The 22,886-nt window shown below is 44.4% G+C and overlaps 1 protein-coding gene across 2 annotated transcripts in view; it reads right to left on the minus strand.

Moving 5' to 3' along the window:
* ZNF398 (zinc finger protein 398) overlaps positions 1-22,439 on the minus strand; it is a 28,452-nt gene extending 6,013 nt beyond the window's left edge. Inside the window, exons 1-5 of one of the 2 annotated variants that reach the window (XM_004283655.4) lie at positions 22,087-22,439; positions 18,518-18,913; positions 12,009-12,135; positions 11,347-11,460; positions 1,289-1,402 (exon numbers count right to left, since the gene is read on the minus strand). In XM_004283655.4, coding sequence (XP_004283703.1) covers positions 1,289-1,402; positions 11,347-11,460; positions 12,009-12,135; positions 18,518-18,913; positions 22,087-22,110 — 775 coding nt within the window. In that variant the 5' untranslated portion in view covers positions 22,111-22,439. Of the gene's footprint in view, positions 1-1,288; positions 1,403-11,346; positions 11,461-12,008; positions 12,136-18,517; positions 18,914-19,872; positions 21,163-22,086 lie in introns of those variants that run through there. The other variant, XM_033412688.2, reaches the window with a different exon arrangement.
* Positions 22,440-22,886: the final 447 nt, after the last annotated feature.

Here is a 22,886-nt window from a genome sequence, read left to right on the forward strand (position 1 = left end):
AAGGAAGTCAGTGGAGGGCTGAGATAATAACCAGGGTGTCTGTAGTCCCTGAGGCCAATGTCGGAGAATTTACTACCGAACCTCTTCAGCGCTCCCCGTTTGGACAGGAAGAACCCTGGCATCAATCTTCCCAGCATTACTTTCATTATGATTCACCTCTGCTCACAGGCTCTGAAATGTTCTCTGTTGCCTATTGTGATTAGGCCTAAAATCATGTATTTATCTAATCTTGTTCCTTTGTATTCTGCCAGGTAAGTCCTTCACTATAGTTAGCTGTCTCTTTACTTTCCTGGAAAATAAAGTACACATTTCTGCTCATATGTCTTTAATCATTCTGCCCTCCCTTTTGTAGAATGCATCTCCTCTCTTCCCATCTTCCCAGATTATACCCAACCACACAGTACCAATTTTCTAAGGCCAATTCTAGCTTCACATCCTAGCTTGCGGGGATCTTAGTTCCCCAACCAGGGATGGAACCCAAGCCCCCTGCAGTGGAAGCGCAGAGTCCTAATCACTGGACCGCCATGGAAGTCCCTTTGCATCCTTCTTTAGGCCTTATCTAAATACCTAAACTAAAACTGATGTGATGTTCTCCGAACTTCTTATTTCTTGTATACAAGTCATCCATCCCACTCACCCTTGACATTTAATAATAGGCATGCCTAGCACTGATATGTGTGTCCCCAATATAAACTTCTTGAAGAGCAGAAACTGTCTTTTTTTTTTCCCCAGGGTCTAAGCACAGAGCATAGAAGTTAAACAGGTTGCATTAAGTTGCATAAACGATCATGTCTCTTCTGACCTTGAGATTCTCTTCTGGTTCAGATGGCAAAATATAGATGGTGCTAAATGTCTTAGAAGACGCGTGTTTCTTCTCATGTCACTGTTCTTCCTGAGGGAGGGCTCTTCATTAACATTCCCATTTGTGCCTCTCCCAAGACACTGCTGTCTCCACTGCTTGTCTCTCCCACCCCCTAGCTTTGTTCTGTCCTTTCTGCATGCTCTTCAAATGTTCTGTCCTTCCCCATCCTCATACTTCTGGTGCATCTGTATGCACTTGTTTTTCTTCCTCGGACACTTCTAATTTGTCTTTACACTTAAGAGTATGTTTTCTCACTTAAAATGTATCTTGGTTTGATTTCCGTTTCATTTCTAACTTACTTGAACATGCTTTTTTCCCCCTTTTCCTCATTCCTCACCCACTTCCTTGCATCCACAACCCGACTTCCTCTGCCGTTTCTTCTCAGTGGTCCTGGCATAAGCTGGGTCTGGGCGCCTCAGTACTCACCGGCATAGGTGCTTTTGCACACGTCACTCTCCTTGGGCTCCTGTGGGGTGCCGACCTGGGTCTCTTCCTCTTGTTTAATCCAAGACAGAATATCCGATGTTGAAATGCCAGGCTCTGTTTGTGGGGAAGAGAATGGCCTTCAGGGCTTGACTCAGAAAGTGGAAATAATCATGTTGGTTTGCTGAATATTACATTTTGCCCAAATATTTATCTCTAATTAACTATAACAACAAAATGAAACTAGCCTTTTAAAAAATGCATATAACATCTAGAGAACCAGTTCAAAATGAAACCAAATTTATGAATCTTTACATGATAGACTCACCCTGATTCACTATTTTCGGTGAGCCCATTTCAAAACAAATCAAAATTTTTATAGTAGAGATGACACTCTGAAATAATCTAGATTCAATAGTACCTTTCATTTCATTAGCACACTTTCAAAGTATTTTCACCTTTTTCTCTCACAGCTTTTTTATGAAATAATGAAGCAGGGAATATTTTCTCCATTTAAGTAGGGGGGGCCCTCAGGGGTTAAGTAAACTGCCAGTAAGGAAGTATTTACAGTGAAAAGCTATATTATCAAAGATTTGCTTTAGGGGCTTCCCTGGTGGCGCAGTGGTTGAGAGTCTGCCTGCCGATGCAGGGGACACGGGTTCGTGCCCCGGTCCGGGAGGATCGGGGCTGGGCCTGTAAGCCATGGCCGCTGGGCCTGTGCGTCCGGAGCCTGTGCTCCGCAACAGGAGAGGCCACAGCAGTGAGAAGCCCGCGTACCACAAAAAAAAAAAAAAAAAAAAAAAAGATTTGCTTTAAAATACACACACACACACAAAAAAAAGATGAACCGAAAACTTTAAAACAATGTTAATTTGAAAACAAATACAGGGACTTCCCTGGTGGCACAGTGGTTAAGAATCCGCCTGCCAATGCAGGGGACATGGGTTCCATCCCTGGTCTGGGAAGATCCCACATGCCACGCAGCAACTAAGCCCATTCGCCACAACTACTGAGCCTGCGCTCTAGAGCCCACGAGCCACAACCACTGAGCCTGCATGCCACAACTACTGAAGCCCACGCACCTACAGCCCGTGCTCCACAACAAGAAAAGCCATCACGATGAGAAGCCTGCACGCCGCAACAAAGAGTAGCCCCAGCTCGACGCAACGAGAGAAAGCCCATGCACAGCAACGAAGACCCAACACAACCAAAAATGAATAAATAAAATTGATCCTTTAAAAAAAAAATACATTTCCAGAATTACAAAGTTAGGTTTAAGCACAGATCTGACTGCTCAGAAACATTTTTCAGGTTCCCAATTCTGGGTTCTTTCCAAGAGATCATATTACTTCTACTTATTAATGATATAGGTTATTGTTTCCTGAACACTGGGAGTGGAGAGAATAGTATTTGCAAGGCCCTCAGGCCTTGGGGATTCTTTTGGAAAGAAAAAAAGAACAGCCTCTAAAGGCTTTGCACATAACATGCCTCATTTGGTCAGTACAGAAACAGCTGTGCTTGCTATTCCAGCCGAGGTCTATATAGCCTTTTTTGGCCTAAAAGGACAAGCTGGCACGCTGACAGGGTCCAGAGAATAAATTCAAGCTCTCTATATTATTTATGAAAAAAGCCTTGTAGGAAGGTTATGGTTTTATTCCTAGCAAATGAACAGAAGTCAGTGTTTTGTTTTTTTTAGAACTCAGTGTTTTGCTCAATGCCTTTCAAATCTGTTAGAGACCACTGAAATCTAAAGTCACCCCCAAAGGAGAAATAAGAGGTTGGACAAGACTAAGGCCCAAAAGACTGTCAGCTTATGCAGAGAGACGGAAAAATAAAGGTTTTTGCACACGTGGCAGTCTGTCTTTCCAACTTCCCACTTTGAGCTACAAGGCTGAAGTGTATTAACCATAATCCAACCTTATCTTTTTTTCTCCAAGATTTTATAAACTCACACATATATAAACAGGCAGTGAGAGACTGAGTGTAAGGAAGTGGATCTTTTAACAGACATCCGAATGATGAACTGTCTATTCATCAAAAATATGAGACTTTTAAAATGCTTAATTGCTTCATTCGTCAATTTTCTGAATAATGAGTTAGTGCTCTAGAACCTCCAAATGTGATTCAAGTGGTTTTGACTTTTTTCTTTAGTTTATCATTATGAACTCACAGAATGCTATACACTGGATGAGTTTCAATCCATTGCAGCCATTATTTTTTTAACCATTTTTTAAATTGAAGTACAATTAATTTACAATGTTGTGTTCGTTTCAGGTGTACAGCAAAGTGCTTCAGTTATACATATATATGTATATATTTTCAGCTTGTTTTCCATTATAGTTATTACCGAATATAGTTCCCTGTGCTATACAGTAGATCCTTGTTGTTTATCTGTTTTATATATAGTAGTGTGTATATGTTAATCCCAAACTCCTAATTTATCTCCTCCTCCTCTCCCCCCACTATCCCTTTGGTAACCTTAAGTCTGTCCGTGAGTCTATTTCCATTTTGTAAATAAGTTCAAGTCATTATTCTTTTTAACGCTCAAATTGTCCCTTTTTTGGCCAGCGGGAGCCCCTTCAGATCAGTTCTGTATCTTTTCACATCATCAAACAACTAGTTTCCTTTATTTCTAGTATGACAAACTAGAGCAGGTTCATCTTGTACATTTCCTGCTCCAAGCACACAATCAATAATCTCTCTGAGAAACGGGATTTAGAGACAACAATCTGGATGATAAGGATGCTAACTGCTAATAGGTTGTCACTGCTTCTAGGTCTTTTCAATGGACAAAGCTATAAAATACATACCTTTTAGAAAAAGGAAAGTGTCATGAGTTTATATTAATATTTATGATTCATATTTAAGATTACAGGGCTTTAATTAAATCCTTTGATTTTATGCTTGTATCTTTTCCCTCTTATCCTGAGAATCTGGGTTCCTAACGACACTACATAATCTTTGCTTTATCTGAATGTACATTTCAAAATAATACTAATATTATTAACAAAAATATGGACTCAATTTAAGATTTTTTTGTGGTATACAGTTTAGTTATTTCAGTGTGTGTTTGATTTTTACTTTTTTTTAATGTAAAATATTTACAAAGTTCCAAAATCAAAACTATAAAATAAGGTACATTCAGAGAGGTCTAGCTTCCATCTCTAATCTCTCCCTCCCTGTATAGGCAGCCATTCTCATTGGTTTTTGTTTTAATCTTGCATTGTTTCTTGGAAAAATATAAGCAAACATATGTACATCTTTGTATTTTCCCTCTCCATGAGGTATACTACACAAACTGCTCTGTACCTTCATTTTTTACTTACCAATATAGTGTGGACATCTGTCTGTAGCCGTATACAGAGAGCTTTCTCATTCCTTTTTGTAGCTGTACCATTGTTTATTCAAGAGTCTCCTACTGATAGGCATTTGGATTCTTTCCAATCTTTTGTTACAATATTAGTCAGCAGCCAACCATAAAAGCTATGGAGGACTAAAAGAACAAGCCAGTTCTCCAGAAATGCGAGTGGCTATTGTTATTACAGCCACTGGCTCAGTATGTCTTCACTGAACTTGGGGAACCCCAGGAAGGTAACCCTTCTTTTTGAATAATGATGCTAAAGTTCCTCTGGTCATTTAGCTTACTAGATCAGTAAAACTAAGTAAATATTTATTTTATCAAATAATTGGGTCTTAGCACTGTTGTAACTGAATGCATGTAATATGGTTGTGTCTACTACATTTGGTGGGGGTGGTGGAGGTGTATAACTGAGGACCTTTTGGAAGTGAAATAAAAGGAGCAGGAGTACTGGAATACTCAGGTGGCCTCATGCAGTCACCTGCCTGGTGACGGTAGGGCAACTACTGGCCCAGTCACCACAACAGCACTCAGAGCACATCTGCACAGGCCTGAGGAATCCCAACAGTGGATACTTAAAGAGACACAAATGAAAGTAAAATCATTGGTTCCTGCAAGCAGCAGGCTCTGGAGAAAGCCACAGAAGAGAGAAAAACTGAAAATAGTGATCAGGTAAGAGGAAGTCGATAAATGCTGAGGTTTTAGGTTTGAGGGGTAGTTCAAATAGAAAGGCTGATCCCAAGAAAACATAAAATTTTAATATCTACACTGGTTGAATGTCATTTTAGCTATGAGGAACTCTTATTGTATGTGTGTGTGTGTGCGTATGTTTTAAACAGGTAAGGCCCCACACTGTCTGAAAAGCAGCTGGAACCTTGAGGTTCTGGGATGTATACAAAGGCATTATGAACTAAGTGAGTTAAAACAAGTGCTGAGGGACTTCCCTGGTGGCACAGTGGTTAAGAATCCACCTGCCAATGCAGGGAACATGGGTTCGAGCCCTGGTCCAGGAAGATCCCACATGCCGCAGAGCAACTAAGCCTGTGCGCCACAACTACTGAAGCCCGCACGTCTAGAGTCCATGCTCTGCAACAAGAGAAGCCACCGCAATGAGGAGCACGCTCATGGCAATGAACAGTAGCCCCCACTCACTGCAACTAGAGAAAAGCCCACGCGCAGCAACTAAGACTCAATGCAGCCAATAAATAAACAAATAAATAAAATTAAAAGAACAAAAAAAAAACTGGTGCTGAGATTTGCAGCAACATGTATGCAACCAGAGATTATCATGCTAAATGAAATAAGTCAGAAAGAGAAAGACAAATACCATATGATATCACTTATACGTGGAATCTAAAATATGGCACAAATGAACCTATCTAGAAAACAGAAACAGACTCAGACATAGAGAGCAGACTTGTGGTTGCCAGGGGTGGGGTGGGGGAGGGGAGGGGAGGGGGGAGGGGGAGGGGAGGGGAAGGGGTGGGGGAGGGGAGGGGAGGGGGAGGGATAGAGTGGGAGTTTGGGGTTGGTAGATGCAAACTATTACATTTAGAATGGATAAACAACAAGGTCCTACTGTATAGCACAGGAAACTATATTCAATATCCTGTGATAAACCTAATGGAAAAGGATATATAAAAAGAATGTCTGTATCTGTATAACTAAGTCACTTTGCTGTGCAACAGAGACTGGCACAACATCGTAAATCAACTATACTTCAGTTAAAACAAAAACTGGTGCTGAGATTTGAATTCTTAAGCAGAAAATAAAAATACTTGACAGGGCCTTCCCTGGTGGCGCAGTGGTTAAGAATCCACCTGCCAATGCAGGAGACACGGGTTCGAGCCCTGGTCCAGGAAGATCCCACATGCTGCGGAGCGGCTGGGCCCGTGAGCCACAACTACTGAGCCTGCGCTCTAGAGCCCACGAGCCACAACTACTGAGCCCACGAGCCACAACTACTGAAGCCCACGCGCCTAGAGCCCGTGCTCTGCAACAAGAGAAGCCACCACAATGAGAAGCCCGCGCACCGCAATGAAGACTAGCCCCCGCTCACCGCAACTAGAGAAAGCCCAAGCGCAGCAACAAAGACCCAATGCAGCCAAAAATCAATCAATCAATAAATAAAATTATGAAAAAAAATACTTGACACATGAAACTACCATTGGTAAAGATATAAAAACTTTTTTGCACCTTTTGTGAAATAGGTATAGAACTGTAACATAGCAGGTGAATATATTGAGTATTTGTGTAATAAGTTAAAACCTCTAAGTTTTATTTCCAGGATAATTCTTGTTTGCAAATAGGCTAAAATAAAATAAAATAAAAGGACTATCATATTTGGATGTGCTTTAGTCGCTGATTTTGTTTAGGAAAAGGTGGCCTTGCTGGATTAGAGTGAACGGTGATAAAGGAGATAAGGGTGATGCACCCAAAACAATGATGATCAAAGAAGTCTCCTCAGGACTACAAGGTTTGAGAATGAATTTATTTTACTTATAGGTCATTCTAGAATCTTGGCTCTAGTCCATGGCTTCCAAACTAGAAGAAGCGCTAGATAATGAGCTTTTGGTAATTATTCCATCTGAACTTCTTAGTTAAGGCTTTTCTCCAAAGAATTCTAAAATATTGGCGTTCAATATTAAAACTATCAGCAACCAAATAATGGCCACACGCACACAGAGCTGGTCTGTATTCTGGCCCTAGTAACAGAGTCAAAGACGAATTTCAGAAATCTCAGGTTTAGATCTCTCTGTATTCTCCCATTCATTACTATTTTCTACTAACTGTAAGCAGTTTTATCTAAGATACTAGACAGCAATGACTGTTCCCTAGGAGGAATAATAATTTCTCTTTTCCTTCATCAGATTCAGATGATGGCGATGGAGACAGAGCATAAAATTAATTCTAAGATATCTGGACATAAAAAGGAGGGGGTGCCACATGGCACTATTGCTATCCCCAAATCTAGTCTACCTATGCATATTTTTTATTTAATTACAATGCATAGTTCTTCCTAAAGCTCTAAAATGGAATACGATAATAAATTATGGGTGTTATTTTATAAGAAATATGGATAAATCCAAACATAATTTTAGAAAATTGTTTCTAAACGTACATCAAAATTTTAATGTAAACACACTGGTCTAATAAAAATTACAAGGTGTATTAAAATTAAACAAAGATGGGGAGTTCCCTGGCGGTCCAGTGGTTAGGACTCCAAGCTTCCACTGCTGGGGGCCCAGGATCGATCCCCGGTCAGGGAACTAAGATCCTGCATGCCCCGCAGATGGCCAAAAAAAAAAAAAAAAAAAATTAAACAAACATGATGATGTTAAAGAAGAGAGAAGCTGCTCGCTCAAAAATGAAAAGTTCTGAATCTTTTTTTATAATAACAAGATGTTAAAAATGATATAAACGGTTAAAGTGAAGAATAATCTATGAAAAAAATACTTTATTAGTTCTGTCACTGAAGTGGCCCAGCATTAGTATCTACCTGGCATCCGTGTGGACAGTCTGTTATGCACCTTGATGACCAATTAATACTATTCTCTGCCGAAAGGAACCAAGACTTTTTTAATGTGTTGGGGGAAGGAAAATCTAAAATAAGCTCCTGTTAACACAGCAGTCCTGAGACTGCCTATCCTCAGGAGGCCTGCTTGCAAGGTTGTCGCTTGGCTGGCAAATAGCTCCCTATGCTGATATCAAACTTTCCTATATGTTGAGTGCTTCACTGGACCTAAGCTGTTTGTACAAACAGTGTGGTTTATGTTGAACATCCACTTTCCTTCTGGGAGTCTGGAATCTTGGTACATGCCAGACAGAGGGTGCCTACGTGACCAGCCTTGGGTGCTGAGTCCCCAGAGAGCTTCTCTGGGAGACAACACACTGCACGTGTTGTCACAACTCATCGCTGGAGGAATTAAGTGTGTCCTATGAGACTCTACGGAAAGGGGACTCTGGAAGCTGGCCCCTGGTTCCCTCCAGACTTTGCCCTGAGTGCCTTTAACCTTTGCTGATTTTGCTTTGTGTCCTTTCACTGTAATAAATCTCAGCCCTGAGCGTGACTATATGCCGGGTCCTGTGTGTCCTCCCAGCAAACTACTGGGCCTAGGAGAAGTCTTGGAAATCCCAACACAGCCTGGAACATATTTTTTTAAGAAAACGAGTACTGAGGCCGTACTAGAAGGACACAAGAGACACAGCAGATAGTTTAGAAGTCCTCTCACTTGTTGACAATTTGAGCAACCAAAAGAAAACAACTGAATTAAATGAATAAAAAGGCATTAAAATATAATTAAACCTAAAAGGAGGAAAATACTAAGGGTTCTAAAGGTTAGAAACATATGAATTTTTTAAAGGCTATATATTGATCAGTCCAAATTATATGACTTCTATCCTCAAGTTCTACTAAATATCTAGGTTGGTAATCACCAATGCAGGCTAAAACTCTAAATAATAAAACCAGAGTACTAAATAAATGCAATGCTTACACTGTTAACTCTAAATAAAAATGTATTAAAGTATAAAGGGTGACTACCCACAAATAGAGTCTTTTTTTTTAAGATTTTTTTTTTGATGTGGACCACTTTTAAAGTCTTTATTGAAATTGTTACAATATTGCTTCTGTTTTATGTTTTGGTTTTTTGGCCCCGAGGCATGTGGGATCTCAGCTCCTCAACCAGGGATCGAACCCACACCCCTGCACTGGAAGGCAAAGTCTCAACCACTGGACCACCAAGGAAGTCCCCCACAAACAGAGTCTTAAAAACCAAGTAAAAATAAATTGACAAGATGAAAGCTAAATCAAACTTTCATATATAACCTCAAAACCAAATTATTTATACCTTTTCCATTCATCCCCAAACAATAAAATGATACACTCATTCTTTCTCACTGAGGACTATGTCATGTACCTAACAAAGGTGACCAAGGAGCCATTTCCAATAATGAATTTTTCTGCAATCAAATAACCCACCTTTACTTGTGATATGATTTTAGACTCATTATTTATATCCATGATATAGAGATTAATAAAATTCAACCTGTTACACTGCCTAAATACAATCACCTACACATTCTTAAAAATAGTGGGTAGCAGATATATACATTCCTCAAAACTCAGAGAATGGGACTTCCCTGGTGGCACAGTGGTTAAAAATCTGCCTGCCAATGCACGGGACACAGGTTCGAGCCCTGGTCCAGGAAGATCCCACATGCCGCGAAGCAACTAAGCCCGTGTGCCACAACTACTGAGCCTGTGTTCTAGAGCCCGCGAGCCACAACTACTGAGCCCGCAGGCCACAACTACTGAGCCTGCGCTCTAGAGCCCATGTGCCACAACTACCGAACCCCGCGTACCTAGAGCCCGTGCTCCACAACAAGATAAGCCACCACAATGAGAACCCCACGCACCACGATGTAGAGTAGCCCCCACTCACCGCAACTAGAGGAAGCCCACGCACAGTAACGAAGACCCAACGCAGCCATAAATAAATAAATAAAATTAAAAAGAAAAATTTACATCAAAAGAAAAAATATAGGGCTTCCCTGGTGGCACAGTGGTTGAGAATCTGCCTGCCAATGCAGGGGACACGGGTTTGAGCCCTGGTCCGGGAAGATCCCACATACCGTGGAGCAACTAAGCCCGTGAGCCACAACTACTGAGCCTGCGCGTCTGGAGCCCATGCTCCGCAACAAGAGAGGCCGCGACAGTGAGAGGCCCGCGCACCGCGATGAAGAGTGGCCCCCGCTTGCCACAACTAGAGAAAGCCCTCGCACAGAAACGAAGACCCAACACAGCCAAAAATAAAAATAAATAAATTTATTTAAAAAAAAGAAAAAATATAAACAAATATTGAACTCTAGGTAAATGATATTCATGCTGAACTAATTAGGGGGAAATGTATTGATATCTGTACTGATTTTGAAATACATGAAAAATAAGATGTATTGATGCAGGGATACAGGGATGCAGGGATGGATATATATGTAATAGGGAAGTACAGTAAAATGTTAGTGATAGAATCTAGGTGATAGGTATCTAGGTGTTCACTGTAAAATTATTTCAACTTTTCTGACTGTTTGAAAATTTTCATAATAAAATGTTAGAAAAAATAACAGTGTATGGGGCGGGGGTGGGTTGTCAGAGAAGTTCATCTAATAGACACGTCTGGAGGATGAATTCTCTGTGAGCTTTCTATCTATCAAAGAACAAAAATTGCATGAGATTTTTCTGATAACAGAGGTGGGACTTGAGAGAAATAATACAACTGGACTTTGACTAGCAGTCTTCCCCACACAATATCAAGGAGCTGCCAACCGAAAAAACTAGGGAGAGTTAACTAATGATAGCTGGCTCCCAAATTGGGCAAAATCCACTTTGCCCAGGTGGATGCCATCAGGGTCTGCCAGTTAAGTGCGTCCCCGAGGGACCAGGCAGACTCCCAGCCCCTTAGCACTTCTGAACAGCTGGGCACACATTCCCTCGATAGCCCTTAGGTGTGTGGTACTGATGAGCTAAGGCCTTGGACAAGGTTATCTCTAAGCTCTATTTAAATGCCTGACGACCCATTCGCAGTCTACTTGCTTTAGGACTGAGAGGCTCTAGAAGGCCCAAGCCCTGCTTACCTTAGTTCTGAGCCATCATCTCTGACCAGGAAAGGGAGACAAGGAGTGGATACTCTCTTCTCTCACTCACCTTCAGTGGGATCTGTGGGAATCTCACTTTCCTCTGGCCCTGCCTGGTCCTCTGTATTATGGTCCCCTTCTGGCTGAATCTGAGATAAGACATCAGGTTGATTCATGGCATAATCTAGGAGAGGAAAATGGGAAAGAGGGTATGACAAAGTGATAAATGAGGATGACAACTGATGGCCATAAAAGCTGAACTGAAGGCTGTGAGGTGCAGGCCCAGGGAATTTCTTTCAGAGTCTAGATCACCTCCCCCCATCCATTCACCTCCAACTATGGACGCTATCTATTAGGAAACAAGTAAGAGGAGAGGTGAGGTGTGGGAAAGGCACATGTGCTACCTGGGCACCGCCTGCTACTTCCATGGAGTAAGAGTGAGTGTGCCTCAAGGAGGAGAGGCAAGGCCCTTTCAAAGTGAGGGATACTATGGAAACCACTGCAGCTGGCACACCCATAACCCATAACCTTGAACTTCATTCTCTGTCCCATGATTTGGCAGAAGGAGAGATCATGATTGCCTATTTAGCAAGGGTGAACTGGAAATCTTTCGCTTGGAACCAGAAGTGTGTGAGGACAGAGTGAAAATGAGGACACTGGAGGAAAAGGGACCATTCTGAGACTTCATGGAGCTGCTGTCACCTCATTCAAAAGATGCCAACTTAGCCTCACCCATGGAAATGAGCGACTCGTAGTTGCCCTTCATGATATTCTTGTAAAGTTCCTTTTGCCATTCTTCTAATTTTTCCCACTCTGGAGTGGAAAAGTAGATGGAGATGTCATCAAATGTCACAGGCACCTGAAATTACAACACTGGGGTTAGTTTCTCTCACTGCAATTTAACCATTCAATAAATCTCTACTAAATGCCTACTAGTTACAAAAAAACCTAGGTGAGATGCTGAAAGGATACAGGCAATATTTAAGACACAGATCTAACCTCCAAGAGTTGACAGTGTTTTCACTGTGATAAACTTTAGGGCTATGAGTTCTAGGAGAGTGTAAACAGTCACTCATAGAGGTAGGTACAAATGCAAAGCAGGATTTAATTCACAGAACTCTACATATTGTGAATATCCGTCAAGTACAAGGCTTATCCTAAGCACCAAGATTATAAATATATCGTTTCTGCCTAAAAGGAGCATATGACTATACTCAAATTAATGACATGGACAAGAAATTTTGGAAACAGAGCTATAATGCGGTTGGGATGAGTCTAGAAAAGATGGGACTTTGGCCAGTCCTAAAAGACAGGTAGGTTATAAACAGGCCTAATGTGAATGGGAAAAACATTTAAGCATGGAACACTGGAGAGTGCATTCAGAGAACAGTTATAGATTCTGCCTAGTTGGAGTCAAGGTTTCATGAAGGAAATGGTCATATACAGGACAGAATCCTCCCACCTTCCAGCACAATTCTGTCTAAAGCTAGGAGCTTATCCACAGGCAAATGGATATGTTTCTCTGGAAAGAAATACAAGAGTTGCCTGGGGAATTCAGGCACCAAGTACGGGCACTATCGCCTAGTGTGAAGCTCTTCTCCTTCTGCCATCGTCATAATGGCTAGCTCTTCCTTTTCCTGCCTGACAGCTTTCAGCAGTTTTATTCTTAAATATGAGCTTATTTCTAAGTATCAGTGACCATTTAGAGAAATCCTGCCACATGATCAAGAAAGACTAAAATAAAAGGAGGGAAAAAATAACTGTGGAAAAAATAGAAATACCTAGGCAACAGAATTTTTAAAAAAACCTTAATTAGTAATCCCATAAAGAATCGAGAGATATTAAACCCATAAAATAAAAACAGGATGCTACGGGAAAAGAAATAACCAAGAGCAAGAAAGACTCCGTGTAACTAATATATACACATATACTTTTTTCCCCAAATTAAAAAATTCAATAAAAAGATACTCATCTTCATAAACTTAACATATCCTTTAAAATACAAAGGTCTGTACAATTCTATGAGGCAATTAATTTCTCTCTAATTGCTTCATTTGTGCCATCTTTTCTTCCCCAACCATAAATTTTGTTCCTTAGGAGCTAGAACCATAAATTACTCATTTTACATCCTGCTCAGCATCTAAAACCAACTGAGGCAAACGTAGATGCTCAATAGTTAATTTTTTATCTAATCTCACTACACAAAAGATTTGTGATAGCTTACAACAGAAACACATGTGATAAAATAATGACAAAAATAAAGGATTGAGATGGGCTTCTGGTTCAAGATTGTGAACTAAACACACATGTACTTCCCTTTCCACCCAGAGTTCCATTGAAATGACAGTAAATAAGAGCAGGAGGGACTCAATACCAGTACCAAGAATGAGAAGGAGAGGCCGTCACTAGATCAGAATTTCTGATGAGTTTCTCACTGAGGCCTAGAGGATGCGCCTGTGCTGGGGTCTAAGCTACGAGGAAGCTGCATCTCTGACAACACACAGGAAAAGACTACAGTAAGGAATCCAGAGAATTCCAAGCTCAAAGCTGGCAGAGATGCTGAGTAGGGGTTACTGGTTATAAACTGCAGTCTGGAGGTCGACCTCTGGAATAGCGGGGCCCCCTGCCTTGTCCTCATCAGCCCTGGGAAAGCAGCATTTACCCCAAAGCTGAAACCCAGACCTCAACTCTAAAGAAATTAAAAAACCCGCTTGGAGGGCTTCCGTGGTGGCACAGTGGTTAGGAATCCACCTGCCAATGCAGGGGACACGGGTTCGAGCCCTGGTCCGGGAAGATCCCACATGCCGCGGATCAACTAAGCCCGTGTGCCACAAGTACTGAGCCTGCGCGCTAGAGCCCTCAAGCCACAACTACTGAAGCCCGCGCTCCTAGAACCCGTGCTCCGCAACGAGAAGCCACCGCAATGAGAAGCCTGCGCACCACAATGAAGAGTAGCCCCCGCTCGCCACAACTAGAGAAAGCCCGTGCGCAGCAAAGAAGACCCAACGCAGCCATTAAATATTTTAAAAAAAACAAAAAACCTGCCTGGAGACAGCACCCGGTCCCAGTGCGGTGCTGACAACTTAGAGTACCACCTTACTCCTGGCCTCTGGGCGGCCCCCCGCACTGCCTGTTTGCTCCTTGCACAGCACCTTAAAGTGAAGCCCACCTATATCGGGCACCTATGGAGAGAGCCTCTCCTGCAAAGCAAAGATCCTTTGGTTAAACAGACTTACATGGTGGCAGAGAAAACACGCCAGCTTCCTCAAATTAACCTCTTAATTAACCTACTAGCAACCAAGGATTACTCGATATTGAAAAAGTAAAACTAACAGCATCAAGATGAGCACACACTACAAACAATCCTAGAGAATTAAAAAAAAAAAAAGCTCCAATACATATTCTCAGAGACATTCAAGTAGATACTGCATCCATTAAAAAAAAATTCAGGCTGCTTTAAAAAAGGAGAAAATAAATATTCTGGAAAATTAAATATACACTTGTTAAAATAAAAGAAAGGCTGGAAGGAAACGTCAGAGAACTCTAGTTGAAAAGGTGAAAAATATGAAGGAGAAGTTAAAGACACAAAGACAATAATCCATCATCTGTCAAACAGTAATTCCAGAAAGAGAACAGAAAAACATGTGAAAGGGGGAAAAGAAAAATTATAAAAATAGAATCACAGAAGAAAATTTTCCAGAGTGGAAAACATATCAGCCTTCTGACTGAAAGGTCACACCGAGTGCCCAACAAAAAGTCTAAAAGACCTACACCCAGATACATCCTCCACAAATTTTAGAAAAACCAAGTACAAATAGAAGATAAAATCTTCCAGAGAGGGAAAAAAAAAAAAGAGATTTCTTACAAACGAATGAGAATTGATTTGTTATTAAACTTTTCATCAATGGCATTTGATGTTATGAGACAAAGAACCAACGCCTTTAAAATTGTGAGAGAAATGGAATATTATTCAGCCTTAAGAAGGAAATTCTGACACCTGCTCCAACATGGATGAACCTGGGAGAGGTCATGCTCAGTGAAATAAGCCAGTCGTACGGGGACAGATGTCACACTGCATGACCCTACCTAGATGAGGACCTAGAGCAGACAGATTCACAGAGACAGAAAGCAGAAGCGGGGTTGCCAGGGGCTGGGGGAGGGGGGAATGGAGGGGTTCTATAGGTGCAGCATTAAAGTTTTGCAAAATGAAGAAGTTCTGAAGATGGTTGGTGGTGACAGCTGCATAACAATGTGAATGTACTTAATGCCACTGAACTGTACACTTAAAATGGTAAATATTTTTTCTTTTTTTCTCTCCCCCACAAAATGGTAAATTTTATGTCATATATATTTTACCACAATTTTTAAAATTAAGAAAAAAATTCTGAGGGAAAATTATTTTGAGTTTGGCATTCAAAAGTAAGGGCAGAATAAGAGCATTTTCAACAAATCAAGGACACAAAATTTCTACCTGTGTGGCCCATGTTTCAATCTAGTAAATCTTCGATATATTTCAATTTCATGAAGAAATCTTTGAGAGAAATCACATTATTTTATATATGACTTTGGAGTTTAAGATGGACAGTTTAGGGCTTCCCTGGTGGTGCAGTGGTTGAGAGTCCACCTGCAGATGCAGAGGACACGGGTTCGTGCCCCGGTCTGGGAAGATCCCACATGCTGCGGGGCGGCTGGGCCCATGAGCCATGGCCGCTGAGCCTGCGCGTGCGGAGCCTGCGCGTGCGGAGCCTGCGCGTGCGGAGCCTGCGCTCCGCAACGGGAAAGGCCACAACAGTGAGAGGCCCGCGTACCACACACACACACAAAAAAAGATGGACAGTTTCAATGTTATCCACTCATCCAGGTAAGACAGTAAGTAACTTTATGGCAAATATTATGTTTAAATTACCCAAAAACCCTTCTGGAGGTGCTCCAGATACACAAACAAAACACACTGTGGGGAAGGTTCTCTCTAAGAAGCTGACTCTGAGCCCTCCGCCGCCTGCTCACCTCTGCTCCCCGCCCTCGCCAGCCTTAAAGGAGCCTCCATCGCCTCTCTTCCCGTTCGCCCTTCAGCCTGCTCCACCCAGTCTTCTATCCCCGCCCCTGCACTAAAACAACTCTTGCAAGGTCCCCAGCGAGGCTGTGTTGCCAAGTTGTATTCACCATCCTCATCCTTCTAGCCCGCTCAGGAACACGTTAACCCACACGACCACTGTCCCTTGACCCTGTGACCCACACACTCACTGGCCACCACTCCCACTTATGGCGCTTGGTCCTTGGGCTCTTTCTGCTGCTTCTCCACATTCTCTCCCGAAGTAATCACCTCCAGCCTCATGACTTAACAATACAATCTGTACGTCAGTGATTTCCAAATATTTCTCACCTTTGGGCTTCGAAGATCACTTAACATCTCTCCTGAACGTATCCCAGTCATCTCAAACCAATGCTGCCAAAGGAGAACTAATTCTTTCCCACCCTGAAGCATCCCCACCTCTGTAAGTGCCAATACCATCCATCCAGTCCTTCAAGTCAAAAGCCTAAGAGCCCGTGGTTAAGAGCATACTCTCTGGAGCCACAGTACAACTCCAGCATTTATACTTACTGACTGTATGAGCTTGGGCAAGTTAGGAGTCTTATTAAAGCAACTAAAGCACTTACAACAGTAAGTGCTCAGTAAATTATCACAGTTAATTTACAGCTCTTGCTCTTAATTCCTCATTCCCTAATTCCCATTAGTAAGTCCTACCGTCAATTTTACCACCAAAACAGCCTGAATCTGTCCACTTGTCTCCATCTCCACTACTGCCACCCTCACTCAAGCCACTCTCGGCCCTCCTACCATTACAGCTGCCTTATTGTTTTCTCCTTGCTTCTGTGCTTACCCCCATGACCCATTCGGCCCAGAGCGGCCAAAGAGATTCTTTCAAAATACAGACCAGATATAACTCCTCATCTAAAAAATCCCCCAGTCTTCCCATTACACCCAAGATAAAGTCCACATTCCTTACCTCGGTCTCCAATGCCCTATGTCAGTGGTTCACAACCGTAGTTGCATATTAGAATTATCTATGGAGTTTTAAGATTAATGATTAGGCCCCATCCTGAACCTGTTACATCAGAACCTCTAGATGTGATGCCCATCAAAATTTTAAAAGCCCCCCAGGTGATTCCTGTACAGCTAGGGCTGAAAAACACTGCCCTAAATGAGCTGCCCCCTGCGTCTCTAGCCGTGCTCCACTTACTCACTGCACACCAGCCAACTGGTCTTTTTCCTTCCCCTCAGTGTTTCAAGGTTGTTTGTGCCTTTGGGACATTGCACCAGGTGTTCTTTACACCTGGGAAGCTCTTCCTCAGATCTTCTCCCAGTAGGTTCCTTCCTGTCATTTAGTCTCAGCCTAAAAATTAGCTACTTTGAGAACTTCTGTGACATCCAATCTAAAAAATAAATCACCAGATAGCACTTTTATTTTTATCAAAGTACTTAAATGGATTTATTTTGTTTGTTTATATTATCTTTCCCCCTAAAATTTAAGCTCCAGGGGAGCTTACAAGAATTGTTCACTGCTGTGCCTTCAGGAAGTAGATATCAAGCAAATACTAAGTGTTCAAGAAGTATTTGTTGAATGAATGAATAAATAAACAGGCATGTTTGGAAACTAGCTGCCTCCAGGCTGTCTTCCATAGCTCAAGAATGATGTTTATTTCCTGTTGTTTTAGGGACTATTCCCTTCAGAAAGGCTGGGCCCTAGCACTGTGGCGCACTCTGTAAAGGATGCGGAAGGACAGGATCCATGTGGATCCTAGACCCACAGACAGCCCCAAACCTTATATTAACCACTTAACTCCACACCCCTTCCTCTGTCCTCCTCTTTTTTTTTTTTTACCAGAATTGCCAACAAATTCAAATTGACTGATTTAAATAATATTTACTTTTGTTTCCAAACAAGACTGTAGCAGACAGGTTAATAAAGAAAAAAGTGACTTGGGGGGTAATGGGCGGGAGAAAGCAAAAGAGAAAAAAATCCATCTGCCGGATAGCCAACTTTGGATTGGGAAGAGTTTTCCAATCTGAAGTCTGACACTTCACATGATCACTAAATTGAACGTGGAATGCTTCCAAAATAGATAAAACACAAAACAACTTCTTGGTTCCTTCAGCCAAACTGATTGACCAAGACTACCCCTTGCTAATAGTCTAAGGTCTAGTGGTAGCACTGCGCACGCAGAAGTGGAGGTGTTACCTTTGGGATATCTCCTTTAATACCGGGGGGCAGCCGCAGGATCCAGAAGTTCCTGTTCCTCAGCAGGTTCTCCAAGTTCTCCAGCCGCCTCTGCAGCAGCCCGTACTCCTGCAGCAGGGTCCCCAGCACCGCCCACTTGCCCTCCAGCTGGTTCCCGAGATCAGCCACTGTCTTTTCGCAGCTGGCCAGCTTCTTTTCGGCTGTCCCTGTCCGTCCTTCCAGGTGCAGGAGTCGCCGGCTGTGGACCTCCACCTTTCTCTCGATAGCCTGCACGGCCGCCACTACTGTCCACAAGGAGATGGCCGCAGTCTGCAGGTGTGCTTCATTTGCTGCTGGGGGTGTGGGAAGAGGAAGCGCCTGCAGGGATGTAAGGCATTCGGAGTCCCATTCAGAAGTCTGTGTGCAGTGGAAAGAGGAGATGAGACATTGAGTGTTAGAAGGAGCCCTGATCCGAACTAAAATGAGATAAGCGCTGCTTGAGTGGCCAGCGGAGATTAATCTAAATATAGTATTAGTAGTGCCTGCATAAGCCTCATCTTTATGGAGCTCATTGACATCAAAAGCCAAGAGAATTGCTTTGGTGGTTGAGGGATGGAGTAGGTAAGACAGTGAACAGGTGAAACTGGATCAAGAAGCAGCCTGGCACAGAGCCAGCCACCCAGAGGCCAGGTTGCTGCTGCATCCTCTGTCTCTGGAAAAGCTCTAAGTGCATCAGGATCTTTCCAGGTTTCAGTGAGCTCGGTGCCCTTCTGATAAACCCCTTATTTATTGACTTAGGCTCCGGCCCCATCCATCACCCTGCTGACAAGCCACAACCATATCATTCAGTAGCAGCTGAAAAAGCTGAGAATGTCAAGTGTGGAGAAAGCATGACAGCTATTTTCAAATATTTGAGGGTTATAAAACAGAAGGCAGGACAGACTTGTTTACTCCTATACTGTGTTACTCCAGAGGGCAGAACTAGAACCAACATGAAATTTTCAGGAACGTAAACTCTGGCCTATTTGAACTAGATCTTTCCAAGAACATAACAGGCTGCCTCCTCACTGAACATACCTTGGAACAAAGAGTGTATAGAAAATGAAACTCCTACAAGAAACGGGAGGTTGGGTGAGGATGACCTCTGCAAAGCCTTCTGACTCTACGAGTTTGATAACCGGCTCTTTGGCCGTAACCTCCGGTCTCTGCAGCTCTCCCACCACCTTTTTCTCCTTTCACCTGCTCTGCGATCCCACTGAACCCTTAACTGTTCCATTTGCTCCTGGTTTACCGGCCTGCTCCGGGCTTTGCTTTCTTCCTTAGGTGATCATTTCAGCTAACTTCAACCCCTTCACTCGTCTGCCTTTCTGCCTCACCTGCTCGGCTAACCTCCGGCTTTGAATCAGTTCAATTGTTCTCATTCTCTGTTCCTGGAAGCAGGCTGGTAAGCCCTACGAAATGAAGTCACACAACCAGGTAAACTGGTGTCACCACACACCCACGGTCTCTAAGCTCAGCAGGGACTCAGCACTGTCCTGTGCCCCACACTCCGCTTCCCATTCCACAGCGTGGCCACCACAAGCCCCTGGCCCTCTCCAGCTTTTAGGCTCAAACTAATGAGCCTAAGTATCATCTGGAGGCCCTGCTAAAATGCAAGACTCTGCTTCAGTAGGTCGGGTAGGAAAACTGGGAGTTTGCATTGAAAACAAGGTGATGTTGCTGTTGCTGCTTCAGGGAGCGCAGGCTGAGCAGGAAGACTCCTGTCCGCTGCGGGCCCCTCACTCTCAGGAGATGACGCGGCCTCCTACTTTGAGAAGAGGGTTAGAATTATTAGACCTCAACTCTCTCAACGTTCTCCTCTTTCTCTTCTTTTTCTTCACCCTCCTTCCCACTTCAAACTCATTAGTAGCTTAGTCCATGCTTTTTTCTTTCCTTCCCTCAGGAAAAAGGTTCATCCTATTTAAAATGAATCTCTCCACTTAATGCTCTGAATGCCACCTCCTTCCACATTTTTAGGTACACGAATCTTTCCTCTTGTTTATGGTCAATGTTTCAATCTCTCCCGTGTCTTCTCCATGGGACAGACCTGCACTGTTCAATATGGTAGCCACGTGTGGCTAGTGAACACTTGAGGTGCATTTATTTCCATTGAGATGTGCCGTGAGTAAAAAATACACACCAGATTTTGAAGACTGAGTGTGGGGAGAAAATGGAAAACCTCATCGATAATTTCTTAATACTAATCACACACTGAAATATTTTGTTAGCCTTGGGTTAAATAGAACATATCATTAAAGTTCATTTCATCTATTTCTCTTTACTTCTAAAATGTGACTACTGGGAATTCCCCAGCATCCAGTGGTTAGGACTCCCCCCTTTCACTGCCGAGGGCTCAGCAGGCCACTGGGCATAAATAAATAAATAAATAAATAAATAAATAAATAAATAAAAATAATAAAATGTGACTGCTAGAAAGTTTAAGGTTATATACGTGGCTTCTATTATGTTTCTATTGGACAGGGCTGGCATACAGACACATGATCATCTCTACCATATTGAAAAACAAGATTCAAAAGGGAAAAATAGGTCTGAGGGCACAGATGACATTCCCTCTGCTCGATCCCCCACCCCCACTGCTGCTGCTCCCTTTTTCCTCCTCTTCTTCCCCCCTCTCACTTTCAGGTCATTACTCTGTAGGCCAGTCTGGCTCCTGATCCACTACAATGACTCTCTTTGGGCTGAGCAGAAGCTTCTTAGCTGGCAAATCCAAGGCATCGTTTCCGGTCCTGTTACTTGACTAGTCCCTGCTGGTTCTGCACGGCTCTTGTGTGCAGCGACTGTCTTGGTCAGCTCTGCAGGCTTAGCAACTGCCGGAGCGGGTTGGCACGCGGCAGGCCTGCAGTAAACATCCGCGTAACGAATAAAACACGCAGAAGGTAATCCCGCCCTCCGAACCTGCACCGCTAGTTCACTCTGCAATCCCGACAGAGGGCCTCCTGCGTGTCCGGCATCGTCACGGGCTGGGCACTGGGGATCCCTGTCCTCCGGCGGTCCTTCAACACACCTAAGTGTTGCCGTCACCACGGCATCTGTGGCTGCGCGAGGCTCACGGAGGCGGCAGCGAGGGTGACTGTGGGGTCGGCTCCCAGGGCTGGAGAATGGCTGATGAAAACCCCAAACCAAGCCAACTCCACTGCCCCGCGTCCGGCAGGCAGGAGCGGGGCTGGCACCAGGCGAGGATCGCTTCACTCATTCCTCTTCCATTGGTGTAAGAGGCTCTCTCCGCTGGAAACCTCCAAACGGGATGGGCGAGCCGGGGCCTCACACCCAGGCGCAGGGACCCAACGATGGGGGAGGGCGAGCTGTCCCAGACCCGCGCTCGGCGTCGGGGTCCCCCCCAGGCCCCTCCCCTGCCGGCGGTACCCCGGTGGGTGTCTGTGCTCGGCCGTCCGGGCTGCGCCCCGCTCCGGGGCCCCGAGCCTGACAGGCCGGGCTCCCCGCCCTCCTCCCTTCCCTCGGGTCCGACCGCAGAGCCCGAGGCGCCCCGACCCTCCCGGGCTCACTGAGCTCGGCGCGCAGGCCGCCCTTACCGGAGCCGGGGCTGCCTCGGCCATGGTCCTGCGCTGTCCGGCCCGGGCCGGAGTCGCCGCCGCTGCCGCCGCCTCCGCGCTGCCCCACGCAGGCCGACCCCCGGCCTCTCCGTAGGCGGCACCCGCCCGGCCCTGCCTTCCCGACCCGGCTCTCGCACTGCCGTCGGGCCCGGCTGCTCGGGGCGCGGCGACGCGGCAGAGGCGCGGGGCAGCCGGCCGGTGGAACTCGGGTGGCGGGCAGGCTCAGCCGCGCTCAGCCCGCAGCGGCCCCTCAGCTGGCGCTTTGTGGGCACCGAGCGCACCCCAGGGACCGCTCGGGCCTAGACGCGCCGCCCGCCCGCCCGCCGCGGCAGCGCGCCCCCTGCCGGCCCCGGCGGCCACTTGCGCCCCACCAGCTGGCCAGGCTTCGCTCGGCTCCGCTCGCGAACGGTTTGTTCTACGGAACTAGGTGGGTCTTGTTTTCTCACAAACCCCGAGAGTGCTCAACAGATTGGTGCTTAGGCCCCAGCCACAAACCAGGACTCATTCTGGGAAGCGTTTTTCTTTCTGGAGGCCCAATCAGCAGGCCCCGTCTGAAGGGAGGCGCCAGGGGGAGGGCAGCCCGATGCAGGAAGGTGGAAATGGGCGGAGTGCGAGGTCCAGGTGCCGGACAGGGCGTAGGGAGACAGTGGGTTAGAATCAGAGACCATGAGGCACAAATACGTGATGAAGACGACGTTCATCACTTGCAGAAATTGCAAATGTGGCTCCCAAGGGGAAGCGGTTCACATCCCACGTGGCCGGTGTTAGGACCAAAAACT

The sequence above is a fragment of the Orcinus orca genome, chromosome 9 (genome assembly GCF_937001465.1).
Source record: "Orcinus orca chromosome 9, mOrcOrc1.1, whole genome shotgun sequence".
NCBI lineage: Eukaryota > Metazoa > Chordata > Mammalia > Artiodactyla > Delphinidae > Orcinus > Orcinus orca.